This window comes from Geotrypetes seraphini, chromosome 8 (genome assembly GCF_902459505.1).
Source record: "Geotrypetes seraphini chromosome 8, aGeoSer1.1, whole genome shotgun sequence".
Lineage (NCBI taxonomy): Eukaryota > Metazoa > Chordata > Amphibia > Gymnophiona > Dermophiidae > Geotrypetes > Geotrypetes seraphini.
In genome coordinates, this window is record NC_047091.1 from 118815819 (window position 1) to 118830952 (window position 15134).

Here is a 15134-nt window from a genome sequence, read left to right on the forward strand (position 1 = left end):
TACAGCTCCACGTCTGGCCTGTAATACTCATGCGCCAGTAATTGAGCTTCCACCCTAATATCAACATGCCCGTTACAACAGCAGCTAAAGAGGTTTGGTTTATGCAAGTCTTTATGGCTGCTTAAAAATCAGCAAGTCTATTTAGCAGATGCATTACCAAAAAACATCCTATAGAGATTTACTTAGGGCCACGCCTTACCAAATTTCTCTAGAATTTGAGCTCACGGCTGGAGTGGCTTCTCTATCCTCATAACACACAGATAATGGAGCTTCCATGAAAAGTCATAATAAAATAAACAGTGAAAAGGAAACAGAAAAAAGAAGCCTGGGAATTTCAGAAAAATACTGAACTGTACAATTAGATTCCTTGGAGGCTGTGACACTTAACTGGGCCAAGGACAAATGCTTAAGAGTCTGAAGAAGCATTTGTATGTTTCTGAGATTTAATTTAAAAGAAACTGGAAATACAGACTTTATCGACTAGAAATGTTCACACCAAGGGCGAGTCCTAAGCACAAAACAGCAGTGCCTAAGAAGAAAGGCCAAAGGCGTCTCACCCTCCCCCCTTTCTATATTTGATTCAGATGTCAGCACAGAACAAATTACTTTTGCCAGTACTGACTCAGGTTAGAACACATTTTCAGCTTCAGTCAATTTCTCTATGAATATAAGAATTCATAAATAAAAAAAAAGGCAGCTAAAGATGGGCAATAGCAGACACCTTCACTTTAGAAAATTCAGTTAAATGGGTGAAAAGCCGATTCCTTACGAGCAAAATGCTTCCTTCTTTGCACCTTTCCATTCCAAAGGTGTATAGATACAGTTCAGAACACTGCCCATTCACTTCAATCTTTTGCTAGTCACTTTTTCTGGACTACTGGGGAGGTGTCAACATGTGCTTCTCTGAACAAAGTCTAGTTAAGGAAGGAACCAAGCCAAGAGCAGGTAAACTCCAGCTTCAAGGATGGACCTTCAGGAAGGGCTGGTCAGGTTTTCCACTTCATCACAAGACAGGAATGGAATGTGCATTTTGGCACTTCTCTGGTGCTAAACATATTCTGAAACATCTTAGAACGTCATTACCCAGAACGATCACATCAAGAGCTCAAATGTTAGATCTGGCTAAGGAGTGCAAGTCTGACTTGTAAAGTTGATTTTAAAAACATGCCACCAGGATGTGCGAGGACTTACAGACCAAATCAATTTAACTTGTTCATGTGGGAAAAAAGCAGGCAGGCAGCCAACCAATGGCTTTGTACATGGCAGTATGCACCTGCTCCAGCCGAGCCCAACCCACATTACCAAGCAGTTCCTGATTCAATTAGCCCTCTGCTCCCCCACGGTTAACTAAGCAAAAAAAAAAAAAAAAAGGCAAACTATACAGCAGAAGCTTGAATAGACTAGTGAATATACATATATAGATAGATATATGTATATTTTTAAAAAATATCTTATTACATCCTTTCACTGATTTGCCGATTCCTAATGCTCTTTTTTTTTTTTTTTTACACCGCATAAATAAAACCCTTCAGGAAATAAATAGAGCTGGCTTCTACATGAAAGTGGTGTACACTGTATAGTGGAAGATGGGGGGGTCATACATTTGAATGAGACAAGGACAGTAAGCTCCAGCAAAGGCATCCTCAGAAGGGGCTTAGGTATCTTCATTCATTTCCTGGCGGTCTGTCCGGGCAATTTTCCGAGGTGGTGCTGATCCTTCACCTGCGATTTCCACCTGTTCTTGGTCTCTTTTCTTCGCTGCATTCTGTTAGTGAGAGGGGGGAAAAAACACCACCAGATCACCACATAGACTAGAGCAGGCAGCAGCATAATTGCTTTCCTCTGAAAAGCAGCACTTCAAGAACAGAGCAAGCAAGAGGATAGCACTGTCACTTGTCTCTTAAATACAAGCGGGTGTCTGTAACTTCTCCACCCTCCCCCACAAATGTGAAATAGAGGGCAAAGTGGCATCACTGGGGGACAGAATTTAAATAAAAAACTGATAAAAACCCACCCGAATCTAAAACCTGTTGTACAGCCAGGCTGACAATTTTCCACTTCCCTGAACATAAAAACTTCGTTTCCTGTGCCAAAACACAGATATCACTACAGTATTGCCATTAAACAAATATGAGGCCAGCCACCAGGTAAGGCACCCAGTACAGGCACTGTGCTCATAATAATACTGTGACAGCAGGAGTGGAGAAAACAGCCTCTTGATTAGAACAGCAAGCTTCAAGTTCCGATTCTTCCACTGACATGTCTTGCATCCCAGCACAAGACCTGTCTCCCACTAATGCTTCAGGTATCAACTTTTAGCTAGTGTTACTAATGCACATAATGAAAAACTGGAACCTGCAGTAAGAAGTCCAGGAGGAGCAGAGAAGGCCAGGTCTTCAAATCAAACTCACTTTAATGGCAACCATATATATTGATCAAATTAGAGAAAAAGGGCAGCAATAACACTAAGTGTTTCTTCATAAGGACCCTTGTCTCTATCACAATAAAGAAAATTTTGAAAAATATTTGCTTTGCAACCATAATACTTAAAAATTTGCACTAAAAACATCTCTTCCTCATTGTCTCATATGATCTTATAGTTATTTACTTCAACACTAATAAATATAACATATATGACATAACAGGATCATAGGGCCGCTAATAGCTTGCGGCTTTTGCAGTACCCACCAAATATATCTATAATAATAATCCTCTTAAGTGCGCATGCGCACTTAAGAGGCTGTAGGTACCTGACAAGTGCTGTGGCCAGCGGCTTAAGCGCATGCGCACCAGAGGGCAGGATGAAGGCGGTGCGGAACAGCACTGGCGGCAGCAGTGTCCGGTAGGGAACACGTCGACGACTCCCCCCTCCTGCACCAACCGCTGCCGCGATCGCGTAAGAGGGAACATGTTACCATATGGAGAGCAGCCTGCGAGGTTCGCTACAGCCAGTCGCGAACCTAAGCAGGCCGCTTTGAACAGGAGCGGCAGCAACCATGGATGGATGGAGGGAGGGTAAGAACAGGAGGGGAAGTGAAAAAAGAAGGGCTATGGAGCAAGCAGGAAAGGGAGCTGTTTTGGTGGTAGGGTTGTGCTGAGTGCAGACAGCAATCATGGGGGCTGGGGGAAACAGAAGGGGGCCGCGGAGCAGGCAGGCATGGCACAACAGGGGGCCAGAGGGAGAGGGAAAGGGGGCTGCTTTGGGGGAAGGGGTGTGCTGGGGGCAGACAGCAATCGGGGGGGAGGAACAGAAGGGGGCCACAAAGCAGGCAGGCATTGCACAACAGGGGGAGAGGAAAAGGGGGCTGCTTTGGGGGGATGGGTGTGCTGGGGGCAGACAGCAATCATAGGGGGAGGAATAGAAGGGGGCCACGGAGCAGGTGGGCATTGCACAATAGGGGGAAAGGGGGCTGCTTTGGGGGGAGAGTTGTGCTGGGGGCAGACAGCAATCATGGGGGGGAACAGAAGGGGGCCACGGAGCAGGCAGCCATGGCACAACCGGGGGCCAGGGGGAGAGGGAAAGGGGGCTACTTGGGGGGGAGGGGTGTGCTGGGGGCAGACAGCAATCAGGGGAGGAGGAACAGAAGGAGGGCCACAAAGCAGGCAGGCATTGCCCAACAGGGGGAGAGGGAAAGGGGGCTGCGTTGGCAAGCAGGGGGGCCAGGGAGACAGACAGAAAGAAAGAAAGACGCACAGACAGGGGACCAGGGAGAGACACAGACACAAAGAATGACAGACAGACAGCGTACAGGGAGAGAGTCAAATAAAAAAAATTTTAGAAACCCAGACATATAGACATCTACTCTAGCACCCGTTAGTGTAACGGGCTTAAACACTAGTTTAAACTGAAGTGAAAAAATACATTTTAGCAATAACAGGGTAAGTGCATGTGTATCTAAGCATCTGAGGAACAACATCCCGGTAGGTCAATTCCTACGTTTAAAGCAAATATATTCAACACATCATTTTATTACACAAGCGTCAGAAATGTGGAAAAAGATTTGAGATGAGAGGATACCCACAATCGGTTATCAAAAAAGCCTACAAGAGAGCACTATATGCTCAGCATCCATTGTTGTTACAACCCAGTGAACGCTCAGAGGATTCCAATCTGGTATGTGCGCTCCCCTATTCAAAACATGCATTTCGTATCAAGCGCATTATTAAGCAACGGTGGCAATTTCTGCAATATCATCCAGTTTTTCAACAAACTCCAAGATTTGCGTTCTCTAGGGGCAGAAACTTAAAACAGCATTTAGTTGAATCACAATTTCTCAGACCTGTCCAGTTAATGGATGCCAGAGAATCTAAAAATATCAAAAAGCCTAAAGTTCTTTATAAATATGAAGGGGTCAATTTCAAATATAGGACACTCACACAGACCTGCTTCAATTCCTTGTATTCCAACTATGCACCAGCACTCAAAGAATTATATTTGTAGAATGGTTAACACAGGGAGACTAATCAGTCCTGAGAGAAAAAGCTCCAAAGGAGTTCACCTGGGTGTATCCTCAGGCATTGAGCACAAAAAAGCACCCTACAGGATTATACCCACAAACATTACCTTCAGTCTCACCATGAACCTTTTAAATAAATGGTGCATAGTTGCAATACAAGGAACTAAAGCAGGTCTGTGTGAGTATACTATGCCAGAGAATCTATACATAGCCCCTGTGGAAGTTGCAGAATTTGTAAATACAATGTGACATTGGATCACATTGAATTACCAAACTGGGTGTGCCCCTGCCCAAAGCTATATGTGGGACATACAATAAAACCAATCATGATCCAGATTGCAGAACACCTTAGTAGTTTATATAATAATATTCAAGAAGAGTTATTACACATTTAATCACGCTTTCATTCAAGTCTGTTGTTGATCTCTATTCACCAATCAGTTTCTATCAATTTATATTCACCAATCCAAAAGAATTACATCATTTTCTCCTTCTTTCATTGGCTGATTTAGAGCTTTCAGAATGGAAGAGATCACAGTTGTGGCTGCATAATGTGCTGTTTTTAAGTGCATGAAACTTTTGAAAAGCTGTGTTGAAATGTGTAGGCACCCCAGTAAGAGTTGTTTTGAGGCTGTCTGTTTAGCTTAACTTTGAAGTATTTAGAAGACAACTGAAAACCTACTGGTTCTCAAAGTTTAAAGCTAACTAGTATTCCATCTTTGCCTTGTATTTCCTTCTTGTTGTTGATAATTAATCTTTTGTGAACTGCATAGAACTTCTTGGTTATGCAGTCTAGAAATCGATTTTATGTTATGTAAGGCTTCTGAACTTGTTTAGCTTTTGTGTTTACATTTTTGTTTTTTTTTATAATTCTTTATTCATTTTTAAACTTTCAGCAAGTGCACAATATAAGTAATACATAGATTTACTAACATCACTTGATAAATCTATCAAGATCATAACAAAGGTATATATATCTAAACCCTTCTTCCCCCCTCCCTTTCCATACAATTATTTAATTGAATCAATCTTTGTCATATTTCTTTTTTACATTTTTATTTTTTTTTTCATTTATATAAACCCTCCCCTTTCCCTTCCAATCATAAATAATGTTAAGAAAATGGTGTTTATTCATTACAAAACAATGTCAAGGGCCCCCATATTTCATTAAACCTTTTATAATTTCCATTTTGTATTGCTATTGAACGTTCCATTCTATATATGTGACATAGTGAATTCCACCAGAAATTAAAATTAAGTCTTGTGTGATCTTTCCAATTTGTAGTAATATGTTGCATGGCAACTCCTGTCATAATCAATAAAAGTTTGTTATTACTTGCCGATATCTGACTCTTTTTCCTCATAGATATGTTTACATTTTTGATTGTGTTCGATTTATAGGGACCCTGCTTTTTTAATGTAAAGATTTTTGGGGGGTTTCACTGAAGCAGAAAACAAAACTTGGTCTGTGTCGGAACTCCACAAATATGACACATTTAAGATGTTTTACTTTTTGAGTTTATTTTGATGGTTATGGCTGCAATGATTGGTCGATAAGGCTTTAAATGCGAGAGAAATATCTCACACAGTCTCCGAGACACTGAGCATATTTTAACACACTGATACAATAGTTTATTTTTGTAGTTACAAGTTTTCATGTTAGAACCATATATATCAAATATATTTTCATTGAGAACCCTGTTCCTACTGCAAACATTGTTCAACGCTTTAATGTTTTTTTAGCACTTTTATGTGATCTGGTGCTTTGCTCATAAGGACTCCTGAGGCAGGTTTTTTAGCTTAAACATGGCCCGTGTTGAGTCATATGTATCTCTTATGAGTTTTATCTATGTAACTATGTATGGTTGCCATTAAAGTGTATTTGGTTTGAAGACCTCTGCTCCTCTTGGACTTTGTGAATTTGTACAGAGATAGATATTTTCCTCCTTTTTTGGTGACCTGCAGTAAGATAACATATGCTAGGCAGTAGCATACATCAGTAACTAGCTGTTTGATTGTAAGCCCTCTGCAGCAGGGATCTGAGTGAATTCAAACTGACTTTCAGCTTGGCTTTGGGAAAGAGTATCTACATCTAAAATTCAAAGCAAGTTCTCCATGTATATGGCTTTGGTCATTTTTGGGAAATGGGAAAGCAGGATTTCAATGTGTTTTTAAAACCAATACTTCTCCTGTTTACCTAATCTAATCTTCTATTTGTGCATCGCACATACCTATAAAGGCTCGAGGCAGCATCAGGAGAGGAGGGGGAGAGGGAGGGGGAAGGCATGAGGGCGAGGTGGAAGAAGGGAGAGAAAGAGGGAGGTGAGAGGTGAGAGAGAGGAGATTATGTGTTGAAAAGATGGGTTTTAAATTTATGCAGCAGGAACAATAATTAGGAAAGTTCAAATCAATTTTACTGTTATCTCAAGCAAAGTAGAAGGATGATCAAGGGGCTGGGATGCATGTGATCAGTTGGAAAGAAATAAAGAAACACTGCAAGTGAGCCTGCACGCAGGACAAGTTCCACTTCTTACCTTTTTGTCCCATTGCTGATGCAGATAGCGCAAAAGTATGTTTGTTTTCTCTGTTACTATGACTGTTGAAGAAAACAGAAGAAAAGAATAAAGTCCATAAAGAGCCCCCCCAAAAAAGCAGTTAAACAAGACTCCCTCCTGCTTCAGTAACTTCCATGCTCCAGTCTTGTACCTCAGCAAGACCAAGACTTCACAACCTCCTGCACTTCTACACATACCAGCTCTTTGGGGGTCACCAACTCTTCCCTCCCCCACTACCCTGCACCCATAGCTTTTAAATGAAAACCAGGAATTGCTCAGCTCTCCTGTGATTCCCAAACACATCTTACTCCACAGCTACATCAGTTTTTCACATGTTAAAAACATACTGGCAGTAATGCTGGGAAGCCTTGGTTTGGGTCATTTTATTATTAGTCTCAAAAAGAAGACTCGATGCAGTACATACAACATGCTAATGCATAGCCTTTTATTTCATCTTTCAGAAGCAGCCTGAAAAGACTCACTTTGTTCAGATGGATATTCCCTTGTGGGTAGATATACCGATGGCCTTCTGTTCTGTAAAATAAGAAAAAAAACTATTATAAGATGAGGAACTCCACAGACGCATCTGCCCGATAAGAAAATTCCCACTGTACCAGTAGGGTCTCCTTTCAGCTTCTGCATCTCATTCAGCACTATGGGAACTTCCACAATATAAATATGGCCATTCCAAGAAGAAAGTGTAAGAATTCCTCAGTGTTATCCCTGTGCGTAGGCTACTGGTTAGTGCTATAGGTTGAGAACCAGAAGAACTGGGCTCACTTACCATTCCAGCTTCTTGTGACACTTGGCAAGTCACTTAACCCTCTATTGCCCTTAGTGGGCTCACAATTTAATACCTGCATATAACAAATGTAAACCTCCATCACAGAAAGGTAGTATGTCAAATCCAATCACTCTTACCCTTTATAAACTGTCCTAGGGATATGACCAGGGAAGAGCTGGGGGGTCCTGAAATGTTTGCTATGCAATACCAGGTACTGGTCAGAACAAGGACTGAGAACCAGGATTCAAATCCCACTCCTTTGACTTTGGGTAAGTCACTATCTCCCATATATACACTTAGATTGAGATTAAGAGTTACAAAAATATTATAAAACTGCATTTGAGGATTATGTGGAAAGGTAGCTAAAATCTAGAAAAATAACCATGTCATCTGATTTTTAAACAGCTACTAGTATCAAATGTAATCTGGAGTGCATTATTTTATTGGATCGGTGGTCACATTTAACCCAATACTGCACATCACCCGCTAGAATGTCTCAACCGATACATCAGCAAAGCAGTACAGCAAGAGAATAAATCCCAGCTTTATTGGGCTCAAAGTCTCTGAATAACTCATCTCATTCCCCCTGAAATTTCACAAAATATGTTCTAACCATCACATGTACCTCCCAGTCTCTTCAAAGTGCCAGGTGGTATTTAATGTAGCTAATTAAAATGTCCCCCCCCTTTCCACTTCTAATGCCTATTCGTCATTTTCAACAGTCCTCAGAGACCATCTGGCCTGTTGGGTTTTCAGGATATCCATGAGAAAAATCTGCATACAGGGTATTATTTTATTCATCTCATACTGTATATGAATATATCAATAGTTTTGATGTATTAGGATGGAATTCTGTTATGGAAGGGGAGGAGATGGGAGGGTTTTCTACTTTAATAATAATTGTTTAGATATTAGGTGTATTACATAATATTCAAGATATTATAGAATATAAATATGTAATGAAATGTTGTATTTAACGTGTTACATGAAAGTTAATCAAGTGTGCATTTATAAGTTCCTATGATTTTATCTAATACACTTGTTGTAATATGCAAAAATGAATAAAGAATTGTTTTTTAAAAAAGAAAAATCTGCATACTAAGAAGCAGTGCATGTACCGGTAAATCTTATCTCATGCATATTTGTTGTAGATATCCTGAAACCCTGACTGACCTCTATCATAACTTTCTACACAGCTACAGACAAAGACAAAGGGGGGGGAAATCCATACACTCTTGCAACATTTTTGTTACTTCTTATTTATGAACATCCATCAAAGAAAACTTTGCCCCCCAAAAGTAGGAAGGAACAAAAATACAAATTATTAGAAGAAAAAGAAAAAATACCATTACCTACACAATTTCCCTCAGTAGTAAAACATTTTTTAATTACAAACAAAATTTAAAAAAATAAAAGACAAATACATTCGTAGGCCCTTTATGATCAGTAGGATATACCAGGGAAAGCATAGGTAAGTAATTATGTTCAAATCATTTTTATTAGGCCATAAGTAACAAAGTAAAGGTGTTATATTTGAGCAAACTGCACAAATATAACAACTGATAAACTAAGCCAAAAAGAACAAATTATCTAAACTGCCATTGATGAAATGTCTCTAGACCAGTGGTCTCAAACTCAAACCCTTTGCAGGGCCACATTTTGAATTTGTAGGTACATGGAAGGCCGCAGAAAAAAATAGTTACGGTAATGTCTTGGTAAAACTCTTTATAGTTTATAAATCTTTCCTTTTGGCTAAGTCTTAATAATAATATTGTCATTTATAGCTAAAGAGACATATGATCAAGAAACTTTTATTTTACTTTTGTGATTACGATAAACATACCGAGGGCCTCAAAATAGTACCTGGGGGGCCGCATGTGGCCCCCGGGCCGCGAGTTTGAGACTACTGCTCTAGACAATGGTCACGATTACTAATATTTCTATATAAGGAGGGATCCTACCTGCGTTGGCCTCGAGACTTGTTTTTCTCCAGTTTGTTAAGTACCTCCCTTGAGCCAGAAAAATGGGATTATGGAGATATGTTTCCGCCAAATCGAGGGAGGCAGGACTGAACGAGCAAGCGGTCTCCACATGGAAGCACGGCACTTTCAGCGCAGCATTGACCTCCAGTCGTCTGAGCCTTTCTTTGGTACTATGAAGTATCTGCCCAAGCTCGATTCTTCATCCGGAACTGGCTCCATGGCTTGAAGATCTAGGAGCCTTTGCACCATTAACCGAACTCTGAGGGCTCTCTCCAGCCGGCCAGTCGGGGAATCTACAGACAGATCCCAATGATCTGCGCCTATCTGTGCCCAGACCTCCCCCTGTCTGGGGGGTGTGGTCACTGACCTGGCATCATTCTGCTTTCTTGGAGGCTGGACAGGAGCAAGACCCAGAGGCTTGCTGTCTTCTGCCCCCACTGAATCTCTGTCATGACCCCTTAAAGGGCCTCTGCATCTCTTGGCCTCCTGTGTAAGGATGAAATCTTCGATAGTCCCAAAAATTCCCATGTCCCAAATCCCGAGCTGCTCAGGGTCTTGCTGTCCAACAAGGCAATAGGGCGATGGCCTTAACACTGGCCATCAGGTCATCTAGAACCCTTACAAATAGCAGGCTTCCCTTTCAGGAGCAGATGCTAAGTGTGGCCTTAGAAGGTGAATCTCCTGCCCACTGTCTGATCCAGAGCATATGTCAGGTAGATAGAATAAGTAGACACCTTGCTCATGACTCTTTATGATGTCATACAAAGCATCCACTATATAATTCAACCCAGAAAGGATGAGTTGAGGGTCCTCACCTTCCTCTGAGGCTGGGACCCACGTCAGCTACATGTAATAAGCACGTGCCACAAAGGAAGCTGCTGCTTCTGCCTTAATTCCTAAAGCTAAGGCTTCAAATTGTCTCCTGAGGACCACATCTACCTTGCAGGCCTGTGTATCCTTCAACATCACCCCTCCTTCACTGGACAAGGAAGTTTGTTTGGTAACCTGTGCTACCAGGTAATCCACCTTTGGCTGAACAAAGAGCTGTTGGAAATCTGGAGCCATAGGATAAAGCTTTGCCATAGTCTTAGCCACTAGCAGGGATCTCTCTGGTCAGTGACTAGCTTCCTGATGTCAGGATGTGAGGGAAAGAATGTGGTTGGTGTAACTGAGCTCCTCAAAATAGAGCACTGGGACATAGAGGCTGGTGGCACTTCCAGCTTCAATTCCTGCAGCAAATTAGCAATTATCCCCAGGAGCACAAATACCTTGAACAGCCGCAGCACCTTGAGGTCTTCCCTCTAGTCCAGGGCCACTACCACTTCTTGACCGCTGGTCTCATGCAGAGAACCACACTCTGCCAGAGAAACTGCATACTGGGACAAAACGGGCATGGAATTTGACCTTCTATCCTCCCACTATTGTTTAGCTATAGATCCTCACCTGAATGTAGTGCAATGTAAGGAGTGTTCCCCAGCACTGCCACCACTGTCACGCCTGACACAGATGCTGAGGACCCCCTGCAGTTTAAACAGGCATTCCACATCAGGCTCACAAAATCTGGGGTGAAGCCCTGCACTGGGGTTCTGGTGGACTCCAGCAAGGACTTCCTGAAGGTCCTCTTGGGCTCTGCATTGTTCACGAATCTGCACTTAGTCAATTCACCTTTAGAGGGCTCAGGAAAGTATCTCTCCTTCAAGATCAAGCCTCCTGCAGATCCCCAGCTCTGGAGGACTCAGAGGTAGAGTCAAAGGCTCCTGCCCCTCCTCCATGTATTCTGCAGCATGAGGAATATGGACACCCCTTGGCCAACAATTCAGCACAAACCTGGTATAATACCGGGGTAGACTAGCCTGAGGGGCCCATCACTATTGATGTCAAACAAAATCAAGGGGTTTTGAGGCATATAGAGGCTTTAGAAAAAAAAAAAAAAAAAAGACTAAAATCCAAGATGGCCACCACCAGCAAATTTGCAACAAAAACAGCCCATTGGGAGAGGGGTTTTGGAGGAAGGGGACCCTAGTTCTGGCCTCTGAAAACCTCAAAACTCACTTTTTCAGACCCCCCTCTCCCCACCCCCCATTTTCCCTTTAGCCTATAATAGCCTTACTCACTGTGCTATGTGGTGCCTACCTACCTCAGCTCTGAAGTATAGCTGGAACAAATGGAGAAGAACTTTGATTCACAGGTTTGTCCTATGAACTTGTTCTTCAGACTGCCAGATGGACCAAAGTTGACTGAGCCTCACAATCTCCTGGAAAATCTCAAGCCACAACAGGAGGAGGACCACACAGCCAGCCCACTATTAATTCTGGCCAAGCCGGAAAGGAGTAAACAGCCTGTGTTCAATCAGGGATGCGAACAGCAACTCAGGGGACAACCTCTGAGCTCCAAAAATATTACAGCAGACCCCCAAGGGCTGATCCTGCTAGAAGCAGACTTCCACCACACGAGTCTACGTTTTCTCCCAGGCAAAGGTCCCAACAAGGGGGAACCTCTGGGCACCGAGCCTCAAACAGGAGAAAACACCCTCCCCCCCAAAAAAATAATAAAACCACAGAGCAGATCAGAAACATATCTGAGCAACTTGTTTACAGAAGAAAACTGAAGGGGCATGAGCAGCTATCTGGGAAGCAGGCAGAGTTGAATGAAGACAGACATCATTCTGTAAGAAACTTGCAGGTTCAGATAGATAACCTTAGCATTCAGGACTACTAGAAGTGCTGAGGTAGAAATATAATTATAACAACCGATAAACTAAGCCAAAAAGAACAAATAATCTAAACTGCCATTGATGAAATGTCTAGACAATGGTTACGATTATTACTATTTCTATATAAGGAGGAATCCTACTCAAATTGGCCTTGAGACTTGGTTTTCTCCAGTTTGGCAAGCACTTTTTTCCATTCAATCAACCCATGGAATTTATAACCAGACAATGTGGTAAAGGTATCCAACAACATTGGGACTGAAAGGGGTTTGGACAAATTCATGGAAAAGTTCATAATACTTAGATAAGAAGATCTCAATAAGCTAATGCTCATCCCAGGAAGGAAGTGAATCTATTATTTGGTATCTGCTGGGTACTTCCCAGCAATCTCTTATGGTCTTCTTACTTATGACCCTCAGTTTTGCTTTGGACACCAGTTACTGCCTTGCTCGCTCCTAACATTGACCTGTGTTGAATGCTCTATTCATGTAATAGCGTAATAAGCTTTTGAGACTCTTGACAAAGGCATAGATGCCAAAACACTGTCAGTGTCGAGTCTTCACGTCTCCGTAGTGCTACAATCAATAAAGTGTATCTTGAATTTTACACCCGTGGCTGAATCACTGACATCCTCACAGCTCCTCTGTTGTGCTTAGTAATTACAGTACAGCAAATGTGTGTATGATGACAGTCTCAAACACCACTTACCAGTCAGCCCTGATTGACCACATATAGCCTCCCCGCATGGCAGTAAAAGCAGTTGCAGCCAATTACTCACCGAAGCTTTGCATACAGAATCCGCATGAAATCGGCTGAAGTTGCTCTTGTTGTACACTGGTAATCCTTTCAAAAAGTCAGCCTAAAAGAAAGCAAAATTATCTTTAACAGCAACTTCTATTAATTGCAGCACCCATACTTGCTTGTGGATGCTAAGCACCCAACCACCACCATCCTTTTACAAATCTACAGAGGAGGGACATTGATGGTCTCCTTTTGTCTTGATATGGAGATTTAATCTGCTACTGCAAGCAGAAGTCACAGCTCTCTAGCCAGAAAATTAAAGGCCTGATAGTCAAAAGTTATACATTTGTCATCTGCAAGCAGATGCATGCTTGAATTTTTAGTACTTATACAGATAAAACTGGCCTTTTTAAATCTATAAAAGGGTCAAGCATTGGGAAGAGGTAAAAGGTACAGTCAACAATTTTGTTTTAAAATCAGGAACTTGAATAAAGTCAAGCACTAGCTCATAACTTTATACACTGGCTGAGCAAACAAAATATTAGGCCCTAGATGTCTAATATTTTTTTTTAATACACATCTGACCAGACCTAATAGCTGAATGATTCAACACTCAGATCCTGTATACCAATCAATCAGAAACACAGCACAAACAGCTGATGGGCAGAGCTTCATCCAAATCTCATGTAGGGATCAAGTACAGTATTGATATACTACTGCAAGCATACAGGGATCAAAGGTCGATACATTAAAATGTAAATGCTGCACACAGTAAACTGGGGGGTGGGGGGGAATGACATATTAATCAGTAGAGGCGTGGTCAGAATAAAAGTTGCACGTCTTCCAAATATTACTGCTGCAAACAATGTAAGCATAAACTATAAGAATCCAAAGAAGGGAAGGAGAACCAGTAATGAACCTAAGGAAGAGTCCACATGGAAACAAGCACCGGCTCACTGCGCTGATGACTCCCCGGTTGCTGGGGGATGGGGAAGAAGCAACACCTCCGGTCCCGCTCCCATCGAGCCCAGTTGACTCCGGCCCAGGCCCTAGCCAGGGGCTTCCCACCCTCATTCAGGACCCTTCCCCGAGCCAGGCCTGAAACAGACACTGGCCGCCCATAAGCACGAAACAAACCCCGAGCGTCACCCACCATCTTCCGCCCGTCAGAGCAGCTGCCGACCCACCAGCTCACCCTAACCCCCGACGCCTTACACGTCCCGGCCACCCCGCCCTCTTCTTCGTGCTCATTGGCTGCTGCCGAGGCTTGTCTGCCCACTGCCTATTCTCATTGCCTAATACCACAACTGGTCGGCTCCTTCTGCAGAGGTAGCTGGGTTAGGTTGGGGAGTTTTTGCTGTGGAGGCTGCCGGGATTTGTAGTTATCGAAGTGTTGGCTTGTGCTTTATTTCCGCATCGCCACCTGTGTATGCCGGGAATTGTAGTTCTTGCAACATGGGTGGTGCAGATATTGCAGATCGAAAGAGAATTTAGAGTAGACTTATTATTTCTTTTATGCTGAATTTTCCTTCTCATATTTTTATTTTTAACTCCAAAGTTTAGTTATCATTTTTAGATATTGGATTTCTAGAGCAATGTTAAGAAATATATACCGTCTGTCTGCTGGGGACGTTAGATATCAGGACTCAGGAGCCCTTTCTTGTAGCCATATCACCACTGAATTCTGCACCACCAGGCCTTACCTAAAACAGGCCACTCAATTTTTCTGAGACATATCAGCTGACCTATTAAGGCACAGAAAAATCATTATTTTAATACTAAATGAATATCGGTCTAAAAAAAATCACTCTGGGGCAGTACTGTATTTTCAAATCGTATTAGTTTTGCACATTCCATGACAGTAAATAGCTTCACTCTTATGCTGAGCATGATATCATTTTGTCA

General features: G+C 42.2%; 1 protein-coding gene across 1 annotated transcript; it reads right to left on the bottom strand.

Moving 5' to 3' along the window:
* Window positions 1–421: 421 nt before the first annotated feature.
* On the bottom strand, window positions 422–14524 carry DDA1 (DET1 and DDB1 associated 1). Its single transcript, XM_033956905.1, has 5 exons — window positions 14383–14524; window positions 13267–13347; window positions 7495–7546; window positions 6992–7053; window positions 422–1765 (listed from the first exon to the last, which is right to left on the bottom strand). Exons 1-5 carry the CDS (start codon window positions 14383–14385, stop codon window positions 1655–1657), a joined length of 309 nt encoding a protein of 102 aa, XP_033812796.1. The 5' UTR covers window positions 14386–14524; the 3' UTR covers window positions 422–1654.
* Between the last annotated feature and the right edge of the window lie 610 nt (window positions 14525–15134).

Excerpts from the sequence above, each read along its gene's own strand:
- DDA1 (XM_033956905.1), bottom strand. Across the intron at positions 7,547-13,266 it reads ATTCTGTATGCAAAGCTTCG|AACAGAAGGCCATCGGTATA; the intron begins GTGAGTAATTGG and ends CTTATTTTACAG. Across the intron at positions 7,054-7,494 it reads GGAATATCCATCTGAACAAA|TCATAGTAACAGAGAAAACA; the intron begins GTGAGTCTTTTC and ends TTTCTTCAACAG.